The sequence below is a fragment of the Mus caroli genome, unplaced genomic scaffold (assembly GCF_978045245.1).
Source record: "Mus caroli unplaced genomic scaffold, Mus_caroli_1 scaffold_10, whole genome shotgun sequence".
Taxonomy (NCBI): domain Eukaryota; kingdom Metazoa; phylum Chordata; class Mammalia; order Rodentia; family Muridae; genus Mus; species Mus caroli.
The window spans coordinates 24,271,583-24,291,305 of NW_028227265.1; the positions used below are offsets into that span (position 1 = coordinate 24,271,583).

Sequence of the window (19,723 nt, forward strand, 5' to 3'; positions counted from 1 at the left end):
TGTTTTTGTTATTTGTATAAAATCTGTTAGTGAGCAAGCAGATTTGTAAATCTGTTTATTATAAACCAAACTTATGGAGTGCTTCTAAAGTAATTTTCTGATGTAGATCCCTGTTCTAGGAATGTTGGGTTTAATACCCACATAATAATTATATTATTTCTAAAAATAGCCTGGAAGGATATGTTAGAAATTTTCCCCGAGGTCACTGTTTTAAGGTCATACCTTAGAAAATGGATAAACCCGAGACTGTTGTTGCCTGGGGGTGGATGGGGGAGGGGCTTTCTCTAGATCTGGTCTCTATGGTATAAATCCATGGTGATCCTCCTGTCTCAGCCGCCTAAGAACTGGGTTACAGATGTGACTCTAAGTTTTTGTCTTAAAATTTTATTTCTTGTATGTATGGGTGTTGTGTGCATGCATGTCTGGGTGCCACATTTGTACCTGAGCCCAAGGAGGCTATATGTGGGCTTTAGATTCCTTGGAACTGGAGTTATATATAGAGTCGCCATGTAGGTGCTGGGAATTAAACCAGGACCTCTGGAAGAGTAGTCAGTACCCTTAACCACTGAGCCATCTCTCCAGTCTCCCTGTCCCCACTTTCACAGTCTATACTTACAAAACCTTTATAAGTTTTTGTTTTTTAACAATAATTTGTGCATGTGTACTATGTTCACAGAGGCCAGAAAGAGGCGCTGGATTCCTGGGTCCTGAGGTGAGTGTGAGCCGACTATTTTGGGTGCTGGGAATCATACTCCTGTTCCTACTATAACCTTCAGCAATAACTAAAGCTCTGAACTTCAGAGTCATCTCTCTAGCCTATTTTGGTTATTGAGAACAGCCCAGGATGGGCTTGAACTCACCAAGAATGACCTTGAACTCTCAATCCTCCTGCCCCTACTTCCCACGTCCACACTCAACTTCAATCAGACTTTTTGAAAACCACATCATATAATGGGAAGTTATTGATTTAAAGGAGTTAGAAGATATGACCACTAGATGGCACTGTTGTTGCTGTCCTTAAAAAAAAAAAAACTGTTATAAAGGATCAAAGACTTGAGGCTAGTAAGACAGAAATAATCACATATCAATAAAGAGTCATGACTTTGTTTTCAGTACACAGAATTTTAATGTGAAAGTAAATAAAACATACAAATATACAGTAAAGCTAATGGCAAAGCAATCTGGAAGCTTAAGGCAAGTTTTAATGGAGATGAATTTTTAAAAAAATGATGCAATGATGTCATTTTAAATACAGATTATGAAAAATATGAAATTGCATCAATAACTTAATTTTCAAAGCCTGCACTACCGAAGAAAAGGAGTTTATGATCTTAACGCCAGCATTAAGACAGACAGAAGCAGTGCAGAACTAGTAAGAAACATTCACTATTTACAGAGGGATGGCCACATTAACACCATGTGATCTGATTGACTGCTGGACTGGAAGCTCTTGGCGAGAAGCAACAGAGAAAATGTACCACCGAGATGTTATTTTAAAAAAGGAAAGGATCCCTTTAAAAAGGTAACTCCCGAGAGGCATCAGGGCACTGAGAGTGTAAACATGTGAGCTGTACAACACCAAATACCAACCAAATTCATTCATAGTGCTCAGTAATACAAGGTCAGCATCATCTTCTGTAATACATTATTGTTTATAGTAATTCAAACACAATCCTTATCATGCACGACTTCAAATATATAACAAATATTTTTATTTTGAGATACAGGGTACTTGTTTATGAATTATAAGACCTATATACAATGAAAGACACACTTCCACAATCAAGTATCTTTATATGTTTTTTAAATGCAATGACCTTATTCAGACTTTTCTGAATTGACCATGTCAGTTTTTAAAATTTTCTAAAATAATGCCATTTTATGATAAAATACATTTTTGCAAAAATTCAGAAATGTAGTAACATTTAATGAATACGACCACGACAAGTATTGTAAGCATGTGCCAATGACTTAGCACTTTTTTCCAGTTTTATATTTAAAAAATTGCAATTTGACACTAAGCCTGTTTTAAAAATATTGTTACATTGATTCATCTCAAAAGACACTATTAATAGTCCTTTTGTAAAATACCATCATATACCTGTGAATGTTTTGCCCAGAATCAATGGGAGAAACGCATCTTCTGTGCAGATGCACACTTTCTAAGACTCATCTTCATCACCCAACTTTGTTTCTACAAAAGCATGCAATACAAAATACAAAAGACACATGAAAGCAGCTATCTTAAACATTATTTTAACACAATTTACCTGTGTAGCTGATTTATCACTGCCTCCAGTTTAATATGCTGTTACATACAACAAGTTCCAGTATCCTTTTTCTGACTGACTAAAAAAAAAATCCCTGAATAAAACAGAAGCCAGTCTGTGGCTTCTTTGGGCATTTCTGTAGAGCATTCTCACCTGTGAAGAGCATCTCTACCCAAACTCATGATTACAAGATATAACTTGAAACAAGGTCTAAGACAAAATTTAATACTACTGTGAATTTTTGTCTAAAGGGGATAGGGTGATTATCAGCATTTGAAAGGATACCGTGGCTTTAACAACTGTAAACGTCTGTTTTAGGAGGCTGTGGCAGACAGCTCTATTCTAGGCTTATAGCTGGAAAAAAATAACTGCAAACACATCTTCATTTGTAAAATGGTGCAGAATACAAAAACACGAAATGATGTAGAGAAAACAAACAAAAACCAAGAACCCTTATCTAAGGAGGAAAGCTGTATAACCAACTCGTCTGAAAGTATAAAAGAATGTTAAGCAACCCTGATACAAATTTTAATTTCTTATCTTGTTTCTAAATGACATGAGCTTTTAAGTTAAAATGAAGAAAGTAGATACTTTCGATCCAACTAAAATAATGCCAACAAGATAAGCTTGCATAGAAAAAAATCTCAAATTATTACTGGCTACATATTTTAAAAATCAGAAATGCAGGCATTATAGTGCAAAACCGTGGCAGTGGGTGACGTCTTCACTGCCTCAGGCCATGAAACCGACTGCAGTCCCTCCAGTTGTCACAGTTTCTGGTCGCCCAATGAGTTATTTATACCAACTAGAAGCAGTGTGTGTAGAGATGGGGCACATAAGCTGTGCTCCACTTAACGAAGTTTGAGATCATCACCGCCACCTAAGTTAGAACCAGGACTAGGGTCTTGCTGTCTTCTTGCCTGCAATGACAAAAATCGAAAAAGTCATGAATGAGGTTTGAAAACTTAAATGACAGATATACAAGATATTAAGACACAGTGTCATACAAAAAATGTTCATAACCAAAAACTTTTCAACCAATATTTTAACAGGCAAGACATACAACTATATATGATATTTTGTAATACTCAATAGTAATCATTTCATATTCAAAAGGATATTATGCACACATACTACAGATAAAAGAAAACTCTATCGCTTTATTTTTAGAACTAGAACTGTTTTCTTTCTTTCTTTTTTTTTTGGTTTTTCGAGACAGGGTTTCTCTGTGTAGTCTTGGCTGTCCTGGAACTCACTCTGTAGACCAGGCTGGCCTCGAACTCAGAAATCTGCCTGCCTCTGCCTCCCAAGTGCTGGGATTAAAGGCGTGTGCCACCACGCCCAGAACTGTTTTCTTGTTTTGTTTTAGATTTACTTATTTGATGTATATGAGTACACTGTATTGTCTTCAGACACACCAGAAGAGGGCATCACATCCCATTACAGACGGTTGTGAGCCACCATGTGGTTGCTGGGAACAGAACTCAGGACCTCTGGAATAGCAGTCAGTGCTCTTAACCACTAAGCCATCTTTTCAGCCTAGAATTAGAGGTTTCACTTTACTACATCAATGATCAATCATCTTAGAAGCAAACTTTTTCTTTTCGTAGTAGCTCACATTTACTTAAGCAACAATTATATGCTAGGCATTGTCTTCATGTACTCTCCATGAATGAACATAGCATAGGTTCCAACATCTTAAAAAGGTACTATTTTTTATTTTCCATTTTATAAAGAAATTGAATGGCTGGGCTGATGGTACATGCCTTTAATCTTAGCAGTCAGAAAAGGCAAGGGCATCTTTGTAGGTTCAAGGCCAGCCTGGTCTACAGAGTGTTTTTGAGAACAGCCATGGCTGTTACACAGAGAAACCCTTTCTTAAAAAACAAAACAAAAAGGAATTGAGTCACAGAAATATTAATATGTATTATCTACTAATTAGCTGAAAAATATGACAATAAATTTAATCTTTGCTCAATGAATTTTAACTAGAAAGCTCAAGAAATGAAATCCAAAGTTGGGCAGTTGTAGCATACACCTTTAATTACAGCATTTGGGAGGCAGAAGTAGGCAGATCTCTAAGTTGAAGGCTAGCCTGGCCTAAAGAGCATGTTCCTGGACAGCCAAAGATTAAAGAGAAACACTGTCTTGAAAAACCAAAAAAAAAAAAAAAAAAAAGAAAGGAATTAAATCCAGAATATTAGTTTTATAATTTAAAATAGTACACACCTTTAAGTATCTTTTTAAACAGTACTTAACAATTAAGTAAAAGTAATTACAAACACTGAGCATTTCAAGGTTGACTGAAGAATGCATACCCTATTTAAATTACCACTTAATAGCTAACATCTATCAAGTAAAATATCATGTATGGCAATGTAAAAAATATATAATATTTTGGTCCATGCACAACTTTAAAAGTTGTGCATGACTTATTTTTTATTATATTTAATAGTGTGTGTATTGTACATGCAGGAGCCTATGGAAGCCAGAAGCGGGAGTCAGATCCCCTGAAGACAGAGATAAGGATGGTTGTGAGCTGCCTGACTGGGTGTTAGGTTCTGAACACAATCATCTGGAAGAGCAGTGAGCACTGCAGTTGGGTAATCAGGCTTGGCGGAAAGTTCCTTTAGTCACTGAGGTCTTGTATTAGCCCCCACATGCAACACTTTCTTTTGATCTCTTGTACAAATATTAATGTATTTTACAGTTTCTTCAGTCCTTCCAAATGTTGGCTAAGTACAAACATCTATTTGTATCTAGAACCTGGTTCCTGCAACACACGTTTTTCATTTTTAGAAAACGGCAACTTCATTTTGCCAGCTGTTTAGGAAGAAAACCTTGGGTCACCGTTAACTGTTCTTTCCCCATACCAATAACAAATTCTGATGGCTCATCTTGAAAGATATCCTTAATTTGACCATCTCCACTCCCGCTATCATTTTCTCTCCAGATCAAGCCACAACCATGTTCAGCTTCCGCGTTCTTCTTAGCTGACATGTTACACGCCAGCAGTTAAGTGACTTCAATTTCCTCTATGATTTGTTTAGCTAAATTTCTGGAATCATGCTACTAAAGCATCAATTAATTTTTCTATTGTCTATGTAAATTTTTGAAGCACATTTAACAAAGAGATCTTACTAATTACTTAGCTGACCATAATGACACACAGAATGAGATTCTAGCACCAGCAGGGCTGAAGCATGGAGATCAAGAGAATTAAGGCCAATAACCTGAGCAAAATCTTGTTTCAAAAACAGATCTTAGAACATTCCCGACCTTCCTGCCTTAGGGTCAAATTTTATCTTTTATCTTTTTAGTACTAGGCATCACAGCCAGGGCCCTGTGCACACTAAGAATGCGTTCTACAAACAAGGCACAACCAGTAGTACCAAGGCTAGGTTTACAGCCAGCCCTAAGACTGGCTTTGGTTAGACCATGCAGAGCTGTGTTATCAATTAAGAACATTATGTCATTTGTACAACTGCCTGATGTAATGGCACTCTAGAAGCAGAGACAGGCAGATCTTAAGAGTCTGAGGGCCAGTCTGACTACACAGAAGGTCTGGGTCAGCTAGGAGACCCTGTGCCCAAATAACCAAAAATTAAAAAACAACTCAAAAGCCAAATAAACACAACAACAGGATAGCTTGCCTTAGTTAATTCTGAACAAAATAAAATTCATCTAGCAGATGGATTTTGTCAGGAGACCTCTTAGCACTCCGTTTAACATAACCTTTTCAGTTAGAATACTCATAGTAACGTTATGGTATAGAGCCAGCTGAGATAAAAAGGTATGGGTGCCCATGCACCAGAAAATCTATTTACGTTCCACACAGTCACTGCCAAGTGTGCTGTAAAGACCAGTCAGTTCTGCAGAAGCAGAGACTGTGATACAGGCATCCGGTTTCAGTCAGTGAAGGTCAGAAAGGGGCTGAGCAATCAAGAAACACTAAAGAAAATCAATCCCAATTATATATTTATAAATCACTAACCTACCAATACAATACTTTGTGACTAGTATTGCCTTTGTCTTTGATAAGTTATTTTCAAATTTTATTCATGATAATGAAACAATTTCCAATAGGTGAGTCACCAAGAGCTGGAGTTCTCTGTACTAGTCCTGGTTGTGTTGAAGCAGCCAAGGGACACTTGTCTACAGCATTGTATATTTTGATAGAAAGAATGGAAAACAAAGAAAAGGAACCTTGCTGTTTACTTGTGTTGTGAATTTCAGCCACTCCCTGTCAGCAATGAAAGGTAGGACCAAAAGAAAGAAGTCAGACCACAGAAGAGTGGGAGCTCTGAGAGATGGAAGGAAGACGGACAGGCTGTCTGAAGGAGACACACAAACAGCCTGTGACAGCTTCTACAAATACAACTTTCTTTGACAAGCTATGCTATCTATTTTAGCTCTTTTTTTTTTAAACATAGGGCCTGACTGTATAGATCTGGTAGCCTCAAACTCACAGAGATCCACATCTCTGTAAAATTTGGCGATTTCTGACGTAGGTTGGATGGTTTAGAGGAAGTTTCCTGGATAGTAAGCCACACGCATGCATAACGGCAAAGAAATTCTTTCTGAACTCACTCTAAACATCAAGGTCATAATTTGTTTTTAAAAATTAATCTAGACAACTCATTACAGACCATGTATTATCTGTTCTGCTTCTCCTATGTTTATTACAATGTCATTCAGAAATAGAGCAAACCCAGTTTCCAGGACGTCATCACAAGATGAATATAAGAGTGACAAAGCAGTTACTAGCCAGGACTTGGAAAAATAGCCAAGAGCAGGGCTAGCTGAATAGACCAAAGGTGTTGGTTGATTGCTGTTCTTTTATTAAACAAAAGAAAACAGATGTGGATAACTCCATGGAGAAATGCTTTAGTCATGAAAAGAGCTGAGTATGTACACGTAGACAGATATGGTCTCCTCATACTTTATATTTGGTACTCGGCTACAAGTTAATATTGAAGAGGTCTGGCTTCACTCTCACTATATAGCAGGTAAGACTGCAACATGGAGGGGTTAGTGATGCCTACACACACAGGGCAGTAAGTCTAGAAAAACCTAAGTGACAACATCCCTAGCCAATGCTATTTCTTCCTATTGCTAAGGCTCAGAGATATAAAACCTAAGTTTTAAGTTCTGAGTTGATGCATTTCCCCTGTAGCTCATTAAAAAAGGTTAAAGCTGGGTCAGAGATGGCTCAGTGGGGAAAGGCACTTGTTGACAAGCCTGAATTCAGCCCTTAGGACTTACACGGTGCAAACAGGGAACCAATTGCTGCAAGTCATCCTCTGACCACCATATCACACACTTACACTCATACATACACTCACACATGCACACTCACACTCTCCCTCCCTCTCTCTCTCTCTCTCTCTCTCTCTCTCTCTCTCTCTCTCTCTCTCTCTCTCTCTCTCTCACACACACACACACACACACACACACACACACACACACGCACACACGCACACTCTCACACGCATGCGCACACTCACACTCTCACACACACACTCACACATGCACACTCACACTCTCTCTCACACACAGACACAGATGATGGTTTGTTTTCTTACAAAAAATACAAAGTTAAATGTGCTGAAAATAAAAATACTGAGGAGTTTAAGATAAACAGAGGCCAAGTTATCTATCCATCTATCTATTTATTTATTTAGGTCTTTCGAGACAGGGTTTCTCTGTGTATCCCTGACCATCCTGGAACTCACTCTGTAGACCAGGATGACCTTGAACTCAGAAATCAGCCTGCCTCTGCCTCCGGAGTGCTGGGATTAAAGGCGTGCGCCACCACTGCCCGGCCCGAATTATTACTTTTGCTTGGACCATACAGTCTCTAAAAATATGCATATCAAGTCTAAAACTCACATAATGCTTGTTTGTTTTATTTCCAAGTGGTTTCTAATCTAAATCTTCTGAATATTCTGAATATTCAGTAATTACTAATTACTGAATAATTACTGAATTAATTATTCATTCTGTGCTATCAAAAGTAACTACTTACTAAAACTTCATAATCCAGCCAGAGAGAAGCATTTTGTAGACAGTGCTAGGGAACATTTGTTGTAGTGCCTTGTGGTCAATTAATTTGCCAACAGTACTTTATTAGCTTAGGTCAAGAGGACAATTCAACTAAAGGCAGTCTCTAGCAACACAGTACATGAACTGCTACTAGACAGACAAGAGAGGCACTTTCCACCAAAACACTTTCCAGGCACTCAGCAAGCCTAGGAAACTGCTGCCTTTGTAGTCAGCAGAACCAGGCAAAATTCAACTTTTTTGGTTGCTTGGAAACTGTCTTATCACTACCACCAAAAAGCCAAAATCTAAAATGTTCTGGCAACATATCTTTGTGTTTCAGTCTAAAATTAGAATAAGCCCACTTACCTAGCATAACAGATACATTGTAAGTCTCACACTTCATCCCATTTAGCCTCCATGAAAAAGCACAAGTTAGTGAGACTCCAGGAGAACAAACAACGTTTGAATTGCCAGAGAAACAGCAGTAAGAGAAAGAGCTAGCATTAAAACAAGGGGTCAGTTATATACTGTGGCAGTCTGAATGACAACTGTCCCCACAGGGTACTGTCTGTATATTCAAGGGAATACTTGGTCTCCAGCTGATAACAGGGAGGATTAGGAGGCGTGACCTTGCTGGAGAAAGTATGTCAGGAGGAGCAGGCTTTAAAAGACTCCCGCCATTCTGAATTGGCTCTCTCTGCTTCCTACTTCTTAACCAACATGAGAACCCTGAGATCCTGCAGCTATGCCTTTGTTCTATCTGACTCTCCTAAAACTTCTAAAACCCTAAGGCCAAGGAAACATTTTCTCTTGTAAGTTGCTTAACGTTATATCACACTATAGCAGAATATGTTAATCCTACCTATCAAAGGTCCCCAAGTAATCTACTTAATGTTATATCACACTATAGCAGAATATGTTAATCCTACCTATCAAAGGTCCCCAAGTAATCTACTGCCGAGTCATCCGCTGAGTCCCTGAAAACCCTGCGGGAACACCAGAGGGAGATCAATAATTTCTATTGCTTTGACTTTTCTCTACTTTATATATTGGGGCACAATACAAAATTTAAAGGGTTTTGCTGCCTTAAAAAGTAGCCTATTTACCACAGGATGTAGTGGCATATGCCTGTAAGACCAGCATTTGGGAGGCTAAAGTGGGAGGATCAGATGTTTGAGACCAGCTTAGGCAACATAGTGTTACTCCCTCAGCAAAACAAATCAAAACAAAGACAGCTAATCTGCCATTACATACAGAGCACAAATGAAAGAATCCTCTGTTCATTGTTCTGTGGTACACCAAGGACAAGTTTTCTATTTCTTAAAACAAAACCCAAAACATTTATTTTTTGTTTTGTCTGCGTGTCTACACACATACATGCATGCTGGTTCCTGGGAAGGCTAGGTGGTACCAGATATCCTGCAGCTGGAGTTACCTATGGTTGTGAGTGCTCGGACACACAAAGTAGCTACAGAAAATCAAACAAACTCTAGTCCTCTCTAAGAGCAATGAGCCCCTTATATAGAATTTTCTTTCATTCCTAAATAAAGAACAGATGCGTGTTGATACCAAACCCATAAAGTACTAAGGATATACAGTCAAAGATAAGCCCTCCATTTAGAAATTTTTTAAAATTTAAAATTACATGTATCTCTGTATGAGTTTGTGCACATTAGTGCCGGTGTCCAGGAAGGTCAGAGGCACCAGACCACAATGGCTCTGGAGGTAGAAGGTAGTTGACATGAGCAGCTTACATGGGTACTGACAATCAACTCTGTAAAAACAGCATTCTTAATTGCTGAGCCATCTCTTTTCAGCCCCCTATGGCTTATTTACATGTATGTGTGAGTTTGTGAATGTATGTGCAGGTTCCCATGAAAGCCAGAAAAACATGTCAGATACCCTGGATCTGAAGGTTGCTGGGAACCCAGTTTGGGTGCTTTCCAAGAGCAGTCTGTACTCTTAATTGCTGAACCATCCCCTACAGCCCCAATAGCTCTTCATTTTGCCACCCATCCCTCATATCTGATTTCTACTAGTTTCCAGTTTCAGTTAACTAGTAAGAGAACTATCCATATTCAAACAAACATATTCATCTTAAAAATACTTATAAGATATTACACATAAGTTTATATCTCATTTTTGAGGGGGGCGTTTCGGGACAGGGTTTCTCTGTATAGCCCTGGCTGTCCTGGAACTCACTCTGTAGACCAGGCTGTCCTGGAACTCAGAAATCTGCCTGCCTCTGCCTCCCAAGTGTTGGGATTAAAGGCATGTGCCACCATGCCCGTCTATATCTCATTTTTATTTTAAGATTATTTAACAATATCTCATTAAGGTTACTAAAATGTGTATTATTTTTTTAGAATAGGAAGTACTTTAAAATATTTTTAGAAAAAAGTTTATCATTTGCCATATCAATTAAAAGGTAGAAAAAATACTGTACTACTGAAAGCCTCTTCCTGAAAAGACAGAAAAAAGAAATGTTAAATCTTACTGTGAGTGATGGGAAAACAATCTCAACATTTTAGAGATGGCAAGATGGAAGCATGCGCATAGAGCCTTATACAAGGAACTTCATATTAAGACAACAGAGACAAACTGAAAAGCCTTAGGACACCAAGCACTTGAAGTTCTGCTTCCCTCAAATACAGCACTAACTTTAGATACATATTAAATGCTCATGAGTAGTGTCGATGCAACTTTAGTATAGCAAGGCTAGAGAGTTCAGGTTATTCAAGCAGTGGTGGACATCCCTATGCTTCAGTGCTGCCAAAAATCTTAAGCTTCCAAAAATCATTACCCAGTGCCACCCACGAACGAGTTACCACTGTTCCCTGGCTCTCATTTCCAGTCAGGCATCAGGACCACCCACTAGAACCAATATTATTCTTTTCTGCCTCAGCCCTTTCTATTCCAGGGAAAATGATTTCTAACGTCCCCTGACAGATTTTATTTTTCAGCTTAATCCTCTCTACTTCCTACTGCTAAACTATATTTGTGCAGACGCCCTGTTTCAAAAACTCTGGCATAATTTCTTGCTCTTTCGTCTGCCAGCAGACTGTTAGAAAGGGAGCATGTCAGTTATCCTGGGGGTTTTGTTTTACGGGAATTAGAGGAAGCTTAAATCCCAACGATATTTGATTGTGTGTCTGTCCTTGTGTATTTCGAGACAGGGCTTCACTACATAGCCCTGGATGGCCTGGAACTTGCTATGCAGATTAAGCTGGCCTCTCCTCCTCTGCTCCAGAATGGGTAACCATACCCAGACCCAAAAAAGTTTAAATTATAGGGAGGAAATGTTTTCTTCCACTGCTGCTTTTTAAAAAGAGGTAAAGAGCAAGAAAGCAAACTTTTAGGAAGTACTCATAGGTAAGACAGGAATATAATGGAGAAGGGCAAAAAAAATATATATATACACAAAACATAAGACACACAGACCACAAAGCCCTCTTCAGTTGCCAGTGTGAACTCTGGAGACAGATTCCAGCCCAGAGCTTTTAGATGACAGCTCTTTAAAAGAACTAATATTTCAAATTATTGATATAAATGACTAGAGCAGTCATTCTTAAAGTTCCTAAATGCTGTAACCTTTTAATACAGTTCCTCATGCTGTGCTGACCCCCAGCCATGGAATTTTTCTTGTTGCTACTTCATAACTATAATTTTCTACTGTTATGAATTATAATGTAAATCTATGATATGCAGGATATCTGTTATGAGACCTTCTGTGAAAGGGTTGTTCAACCCTCAAAGGGGTTGTGACCCACAGGTTGAGAACTGCTGGACTAGAGGCTCTTAAATCATTGATGAAAATTCAACTGTTTTTTCTATCTTCTAGGTCTTAATGCTTTAGTGCCCAATACACTTTAGAGAACTAAAAGGATGCTCTACTAGCCAGACAATTCAATTAGCTGGAGCCAGCAGCAGGCAGAGCTTTTAGCACTAAGGAAGCACTTTTGAGCTATTAGTTCTGCTGGCACTCATGGGCTGAGCACTGTATTAAGTGCTTTCTAAGTGTTTCTCATTCAATTCTCACAATTTCTTTCTGTGATAAAACTGGGGTCTCAGAGACTGGGAAGTGACTGAACAGGAATGTGGACTGAGCCTGACTACAAAGCCCAGGCTCTCAACTGCAGATCTGCTAATGGAATACCTATCTGAATGACACATTACTTGGCACTTCTGTCAACAGGTTTTATTTTTGCTTACAACCATCAAAAAAAAAAAAAAAATCAAAATATGTTCAAGCGACAACACTGTAAACTAAAAAGAGTACCTAAGTATTTATTAAAATAGACAATCTGTGCTGGGCACAGTGACACACATTTAATCCCAGCACTAGGAGATTCTCTGGCAAGAGTCTGGGCCAGCCAGGGCTACACAGTCAGACCTGTCACAAACACTTTCTCTCGAACCCAAGATATATATGAACATTTCCTAAGTTCTATTAGTTCTCGGTTATGTCTTCAAGTATATTGCATGTACTGCACAAAGACTGACCACACGCTCGGGCTTACCAAGCTCCATCCATTCGTCGTTCATTCCTTTGCACAGAAACGCCTTCCCCCATCTGTCCACCCGACAAGCACACTTTTCTTTTGAATCTCTCCAAGTGTACTCTGTGGCGTGCCTAAGGAGAGCTGGCTTATCACATGCTCCGCCGAAGTGCCTTTACATAAGGTAAGCGACACTGCAGTTGCCTGTTTTTACATCCACTTTCTGTCAAGTCTGAAAGGTGTGCACACCTTTAGTCAATTAATACAAATCAACAAAGTTAGGTATTTTTATTAAAATCTTTGCAGAAGCCAGGAGTGGTGGTGTACTTTTTAAATTCTAGCACTCGGGAGGCAGAGGCAGGTGAATTTCTTTGGAATTTGAGGCTAGCTTGGTTTACAAAGTGATTTCTAGGATAGCCAGGGCTACAGAGAGAAACCCAGTCTCAAAGCAAAGCACAGCACAGCACAGCACAGCACAGCACAGCACAGCACAGCACAGCACAGCACAGCACAACACCTCTAGCTCTCAGACAGGACTGTTTTTTGGGAGATGTTCATTTACCAAGTAAACACAATGCAGAAACACTATGGTAGATAACTCAGGGGACACAGAGAATAAGGTCTTCTTCATTTTATGGGATCTCAAGGAAGGGATGGGCAGATATATTTACAGCCCTTTCAACATACAGCTCCATAAATGCTTACACAGAACTAAGAGGTAGCTGGGAGCACGTACAGGCTGGAGTCAGAGGAGCAATAGCCCAGCTCTGGTTCTGCTATACAGAGTTCCCGAGGAGCTTGTGCTAGATGACACCTTGTCTCAAAAACAAACAAAGCCCCAAAGCAAACAAACCACAGACAGAAAAAGCAAGGGTGAGAGGGGCAGGAGGAAGGAAAGTGGTCCAAGTCAGGAGGAGAGGCAGAGGGAAAATCAGAGAGGAAGAAATTAAGTGCTGTGGAAATTCCAAAGCAGAAGATGGTCAAGACTTGAGAAGGGCTTGATGTAAGCTAAGGTGCAGCCTGCCTGATGAATGGGGACAAAAGTACACTGCACAGAGTACAACAGGTAAAATGATAAGAAATATAAGACATAAGATCTGGAAAAGCTTCCCACACAAACTGCACTGTGGGTTCTGGGAACTGAATTCAGGTCCTCTGCCAGAACAGCCAGTGTTCTTAAAGGCTAAGCTGTCTCTTTCATTCCTTCCCACCCTGCAAAGCCAGTCAAATTTGGTAATGGGAGCGGTGTACAACATTAGGGACATGAATATCAGCACTGACAACCCATTACCATTGGATCGGCGTTACTGGCTTTTTTAAAGTTGGTGTTTCCTGAGCTGTGGGTACAGAAGAATGAAGGAACAGGCCTGAGCTTAAGTTCTCGCCAGGAAGAGTCAGTGGGGAGAAAAGGTAGGCAGAGGGAGACAGAATTCGTATTCCCAAGAATATATTTAATTTAAAAATAGTTAAATATTAACTTTTCAACTAAGTCCATTTAAATTAAGAAACAATTTTATACATAAAGACTAAACACAGGTACTGCAACCATACAGGAAGAGAAGGAAGTAGTTATTATACAAACTGAGATAATGATTTTTTTTTTAAATTTTATTTATTATTATATGTAAGTACACGATAGCTGTCTTCAGACACACCAGAAGAGGGCATCATATCTCATTATGGATGGTTGTGAGCCACCATGTGGTTGCTGGGATTCGAACTCAGGACCTTCAGAAGAGCAGTCAGTGCTCTTAACCGCTGAGCCATCTCACCAGCCCAATGATTACTTTTGAGTAGAATAAGGTTATAATCATACATGCATACAAAGGGGATTGGTGTGATATCAAGGTTTTATTTTGTTATCTTGAAAGTAGTTAAATAATCCTGTTAAACTCCATTCTTGGGGTATTTGAAAATAATAAGCTGTCCTCTCAACTCAAGAGTTACACAAATGATGAAGACTATTCTGTTTCATTCCCAGTGATATTCATGTGATAAAGTAGCTATGTACCCTTCCTCAGGCCAGGGTTAAATGCCTAGCACTGTGAGAAAAGTGCTAAGCAAAGAAACCTACCTTTGTAACTTTCAACATCAAACTTTCATAAAAAAGTAGAAAATAGTACTTGCCTTTAAGGATTTTTTTTTTTTTTTTTTTTTTTTTTTGGTTTTTCGAGACAGGGTTTCTCTGTATAGCCCTGGCTGTCCTGGAACTCACTTTGTAGACCAGGCTGGCCTCGAACTCAGAAATCCGCCTGCCTCTGCCTCCCGAGTGCTGGGATTAAAGGCGTGCGCCACCACGCCCGGCGTAGGATTTTTTTTTTTTTGTAATGTTTTATATTACTGGTTGTAAGCCTTGCCTTTAATGCTGAGCCATCTTTCAGCATTTTAGCAATGTTTTACATGTTTTGATCATGCTCTATATTAACAAGAGACACATTTTATATGTAGGCGTGTGATGGCTCACACCTGTATCCTAGTACTTAGAAATCGGAGGTAGCAAGAGGCGGAACAAAGATATTTCAATCAATGAATTAGAAGAAAAATATACCTTGTTTTATATATATAGTATGACTTTCTTTGTGAAGACCAATAAATGAGAAATCCATATGCAACCTTTAAATTAGAATAATTACATTTTATAGACAATTGCATAAAATTAATTCAAGCAAGAATATACAATATTAAAAAATAAAAGACAAAGTTAAAACAATTAAAAACATTATGCACAAACATCAAAAACACAGCCTGAGAGTTTGGGGAAAGTACTAACCAGTTACTGCCAGCAGCTGTGAAACTCTCACCTCCATTTCCTCCCGGTGAGACCTGTCTCTATCCTCAAATTCTCGAGTTCTTCTTCGAGCCTCTTCAAAGGCCTGTTGTGCTAATGCATCTTCCTGCTGTCAGGGTACATGAAATAATTATTTTGATTTATGTAAAAAAAAAATTAAATTTGGGGATTTTTTGGAAAGAATCCAACCGAAGAGTAATTCTTAAAATATCAGTATTAATCAATCCCCTCCATCCTGCACTAATTTCAGAGGGACTTTTATTTTGGAGTGAGGGTCTCATTATAGCCTTGGCTGGTCTGAAACATAATCCTCCTGCCTTAGCTTCTCCAGCACTGGAATTACCGACGACATGTGCCTCCACATTCTAACAGGAATCTGAACCATCTTTGTAACCCTCCTTACCTCTGTAAACTAAATCAGCACACTACCTATTTGCTGCTTATATTTTTGGAATCTTCATTTCTATAAACACTTCTCTAATTTGGAACCCAAAGAGCTGTAAACTAGATTATTGTAATTCTCCCAAACACTGCTCCTGTTCCATTCTGTTCTGGCACCTCAGTGCTCCCCCTGCGATCCGTGTGTGTATATCTAAAGCACAATGTGATCATAATGACTCCTAACCTTAAATGCTCCTGCACTGTTACTCTCTTCAGCATAAAATGTTCAAGCTTTGCCAATCATGTATAACTTAGTATGCACTTATATTTTTGATGATTTGCAGAAACTAAAAGATCCAGAATACCCTCCCCCTAAAAAGAAAAAAAAAAAAAAAAAAGCAGTCATCAATATTCACTTCCCTACAACAGTACAAAAGTTGGCAGTGTAACTCACTTCTGCCAATGAGGTAACAGCAGAAGACACTTAATGGAGGCTGGTGAGATGGCTCAGTGGGTAAAAGCATCATTGAGTGCTCTTCTGAAGGTCTGGAAATCCAATCCCAGCAACCACATGGTGGCTCACAACCACCCGAAATGAGACCTGACACCATCTTCTGGTGTGTCTGAAGACAGCTACAGCGTACTTATGTATAATAATAAATAAATCTTTGGGCCTGAGCGAGCAGGGACTGGGCGAGCGGGACCGACTGGAGCAAGCAGAGGTCCTAAAATTCAATTCCCAACAACCACATGAAGGCTCACAACCACCTGTACAGCTACAGTGTACTCACACACATAAAAATAAATGAATAAATCTTAAAAAAAAAAAAAAGACACCTAATGAGGTTTTCAAGAAGGCTATGTAAGAAGAGATTTCACTATTCTTTCTTGGGAACTGATACAGAGAGTTAGCAGCCATCTAGCAAATAGGACAGAGCCGCAGGCTAGAGGCAGCAGGAAGATGAAAAAACCCAGGCCTCTGATACTGTAATAAATGTTATACCAGGTCTGACTATGCTAGCTATCTTACTATGTGCAGTCAATTAAGTTAACAAGACTAACGCTTATGTTTTCACACTCTGTAGAGGCTTTTTATTTACCCCCAGAGTTTTCACATCTCTAGAAAAAGAACAACAACATTTCCCCTTCTGTGTGTCTTCCTCTAGCTTCTTCATGGTCCATGACTCCAGCTGAAGTCGTCAGTACACTGGAGCCAGTGACAGGTGGGAGCAGATTGTTCTGCTGTTTTCTGGGTCTTTGAGTTGCACATTAAATCTAGGGCGGATCACTTTACACTTGTTCAACCAGCCTGTGAAGTTCACCATGATTTCCCCAGCTTGGTTGTCATCAATGACATCATATTCTGCAATGTAACCTCACTTCATCATCACAGTTAGGAACTGAATCTTGACTTAAGAGCATGGTCTGAAGACCTGGTGCCTGCCTCTTTTCTCAGCATTGTTGATGCTTTTGAGAGCACCTTCCAGGACTTTCATGTGTCCCATGGTGAGGGCAGGGAAAGATGGTAGAAAAACATTTTCAGTGCCTGTAACCCTAAAGGTATGACCAAATTCCTATTCTTGGGACTGGAGATGGAGCTTAGTGGTAAAGCATTTCCCTAGCACACACAAGGCCCCGGGTCCAATCTCCAGCACCTAGGAATAGAAAAGCACATTCTTTTTCCTTTCCTAATTTTTTTGGGGGTGGGGCGATATTTTGCCTACATGTGTGTCTGTGTGCTACTTGTGTGTCTGCAGCTTGTAGAGGCAAAAGACATGGTTGGAGTTCCCTGGTATAGGAATTCTCAGTTGTGAGTTGCTACATGGGTGCTGAGAATTGAACCTCAGCTCTCTAGAAAAGCAGCCAGTCCTCTTAACTGCCGAGCCATCTCTCCAGCCTCCAAAACACATTCTTATGATATACTTACTAGTGATAGGACCAAGGCAAGATAATTTTTATAAGCCTCAGTAAATGTATTTAAAATACAGGTATAATAATATTTCATACCTCTGTTAAAACTATACAAGACAATACACAAAAATGCTTAAGGCAGTATTTATTAAGTACTATTATAAGCACTTACAGACATATAAAAGTCATACACATAACTAAACCTAACTACTCCATCTACAATACTTTCAGAATATCCTACACAGGCCTGAGCTACCTAGAAACAAATGCTGTCTGTTCCTAAGGTCACTCTAGTTCTAGTTAATTATCAACTGGGGCTAGGATAACAAGGCATCTATCTGTTCTGCACATTTATTTCTTTTTTCTCAAAAATTATTACATTTAGTGTGTGTGCATACATTTGTGCACATATTGTGTGCACACACTGCAGCTGAGATGTAGAGGTTAGAGAACAACCTAAGACAGGTCATCAGGCCTGGTGACAAGTGTTTTTATACCATGCCATCTTACTGGCTTTTATCACTTTTTCATTTATTTCACAAATATTTACTCAGCTTTATTATGGGCAAGCCATTGTGCTTGGTGCCATTAATACAGCATGAGACAATATTGTTTTTTACCATATAGCTGCTGGGGTCAGTGGCAAATAAACCTAATTAAATCCACATCAATTTATCAACTGTGACTGTGTACAACAAGAATTATGAGGATACAATGAGAGTCCACAGGAGCTGTGACCTGATTCCCTAAGAAAGCTATTGAGACACGGTGTACTCTCGAAATGAGCATAAACTCTCCCCATGAAATGACTGAAAAGTATTACTAGTTGATGCAGGAAAAATGAGGTAGGAAGACTTGGTAATTCTCGATTTCCTAGTTCCAATTTCTGGTGACGTGTGTATGGTAAACAGAATTCTTACTCTCCGAAAACAATTGTTTCTCTCCTTCTTCCCATATTGTACTGATAAATCAATAAAATTACTGAAAAGATATTGGAAATTACTGAAAAGATATCCCCACCAGACAGACACAGGCAATCCAATGATTAACCAGTGTTATTTCCATTGAAGCCAAGACTCCCAACACCAGGACTGGAATGTAGCTCTCAACACTGTCAAGATCATTCATTGTACAGCATACACCTTATGTCAGCTGGCTCTGTGTCAACTTGACACAACAAGCTAAAATTATCACAGAGAAATTAAGAAATGCCTCCATGGGATGAGGTTGTAGGCAAGCTTTTAGGGCATTTTCCTACTTGATGATGGTAGTGGAGATGGGTCCTTTCCTTCCCAAGTTTTGGTCATGGTGCTTCATCAGAGCAAAACTAATCCTGCTACTACTCTTTACTCTTTCAAAATATTTTAAAGGGCTGGAGAGATGGCTCAGCAGTTAAGAGCACTGGTTGCCTTCCAGAGGACCTGGGTTCAATTCCTAGCACCCACATGGAAACTCACACCTGTCTGTAACCCAAGTTCCAGGATTTCTGACACCCTCAGACTTACATGCAGGCACAACACCAATAGACTTAAAATAAAAATAAATTTTGAAAGGTGGTAGTGAGGAGGGTGTTCACTACATTTTGTTTATTATTTTATTGGTGTATACATGTGTATGGGTGCGCACCAGTTACACAGCATGTGTATGGAGATCAGAGGAGTTGGCTCTCTCTACCTTGTGGATCCTGGGAATCAATCTCAGGCCCTCAGGGGACTTTTACCTGTTAAATCATCTCACGAGCCCTATACATACTACTCTAAAGATGAGTTAAAGTCGTTCCCCAAAGCCAAGTTTAGGGACTATATTCCCAGCAAAGACTGAAATCACCC

General features: G+C 39.2%; 1 protein-coding gene and 1 pseudogene across 2 annotated transcripts in view; both read right to left on the reverse strand.

The window, feature by feature from the left end:
- Window positions 1-1,108: 1,108 nt before the first annotated feature.
- The window catches only part of Cbfb (core-binding factor subunit beta), a 42,342-nt gene continuing 23,727 nt past the window's right edge, over window positions 1,109-19,723 (reverse strand). The window contains exons 5-6 of one of the 2 annotated variants that reach the window (XM_021170664.2): window positions 15,616-15,711; window positions 1,109-3,190 (exon numbers count right to left, since the gene is read on the reverse strand). In XM_021170664.2, coding sequence (XP_021026323.1) covers window positions 3,122-3,190; window positions 15,616-15,711 — 165 coding nt within the window. In that variant the 3' untranslated portion in view covers window positions 1,109-3,121. Of the gene's footprint in view, window positions 3,191-15,584; window positions 15,712-19,723 lie in introns of both variants that reach the window. The other variant, XM_021170665.2, reaches the window with a different exon arrangement.
- LOC110300480 (small ribosomal subunit protein uS8 pseudogene) lies at window positions 16,846-19,715 on the reverse strand (annotated as a pseudogene).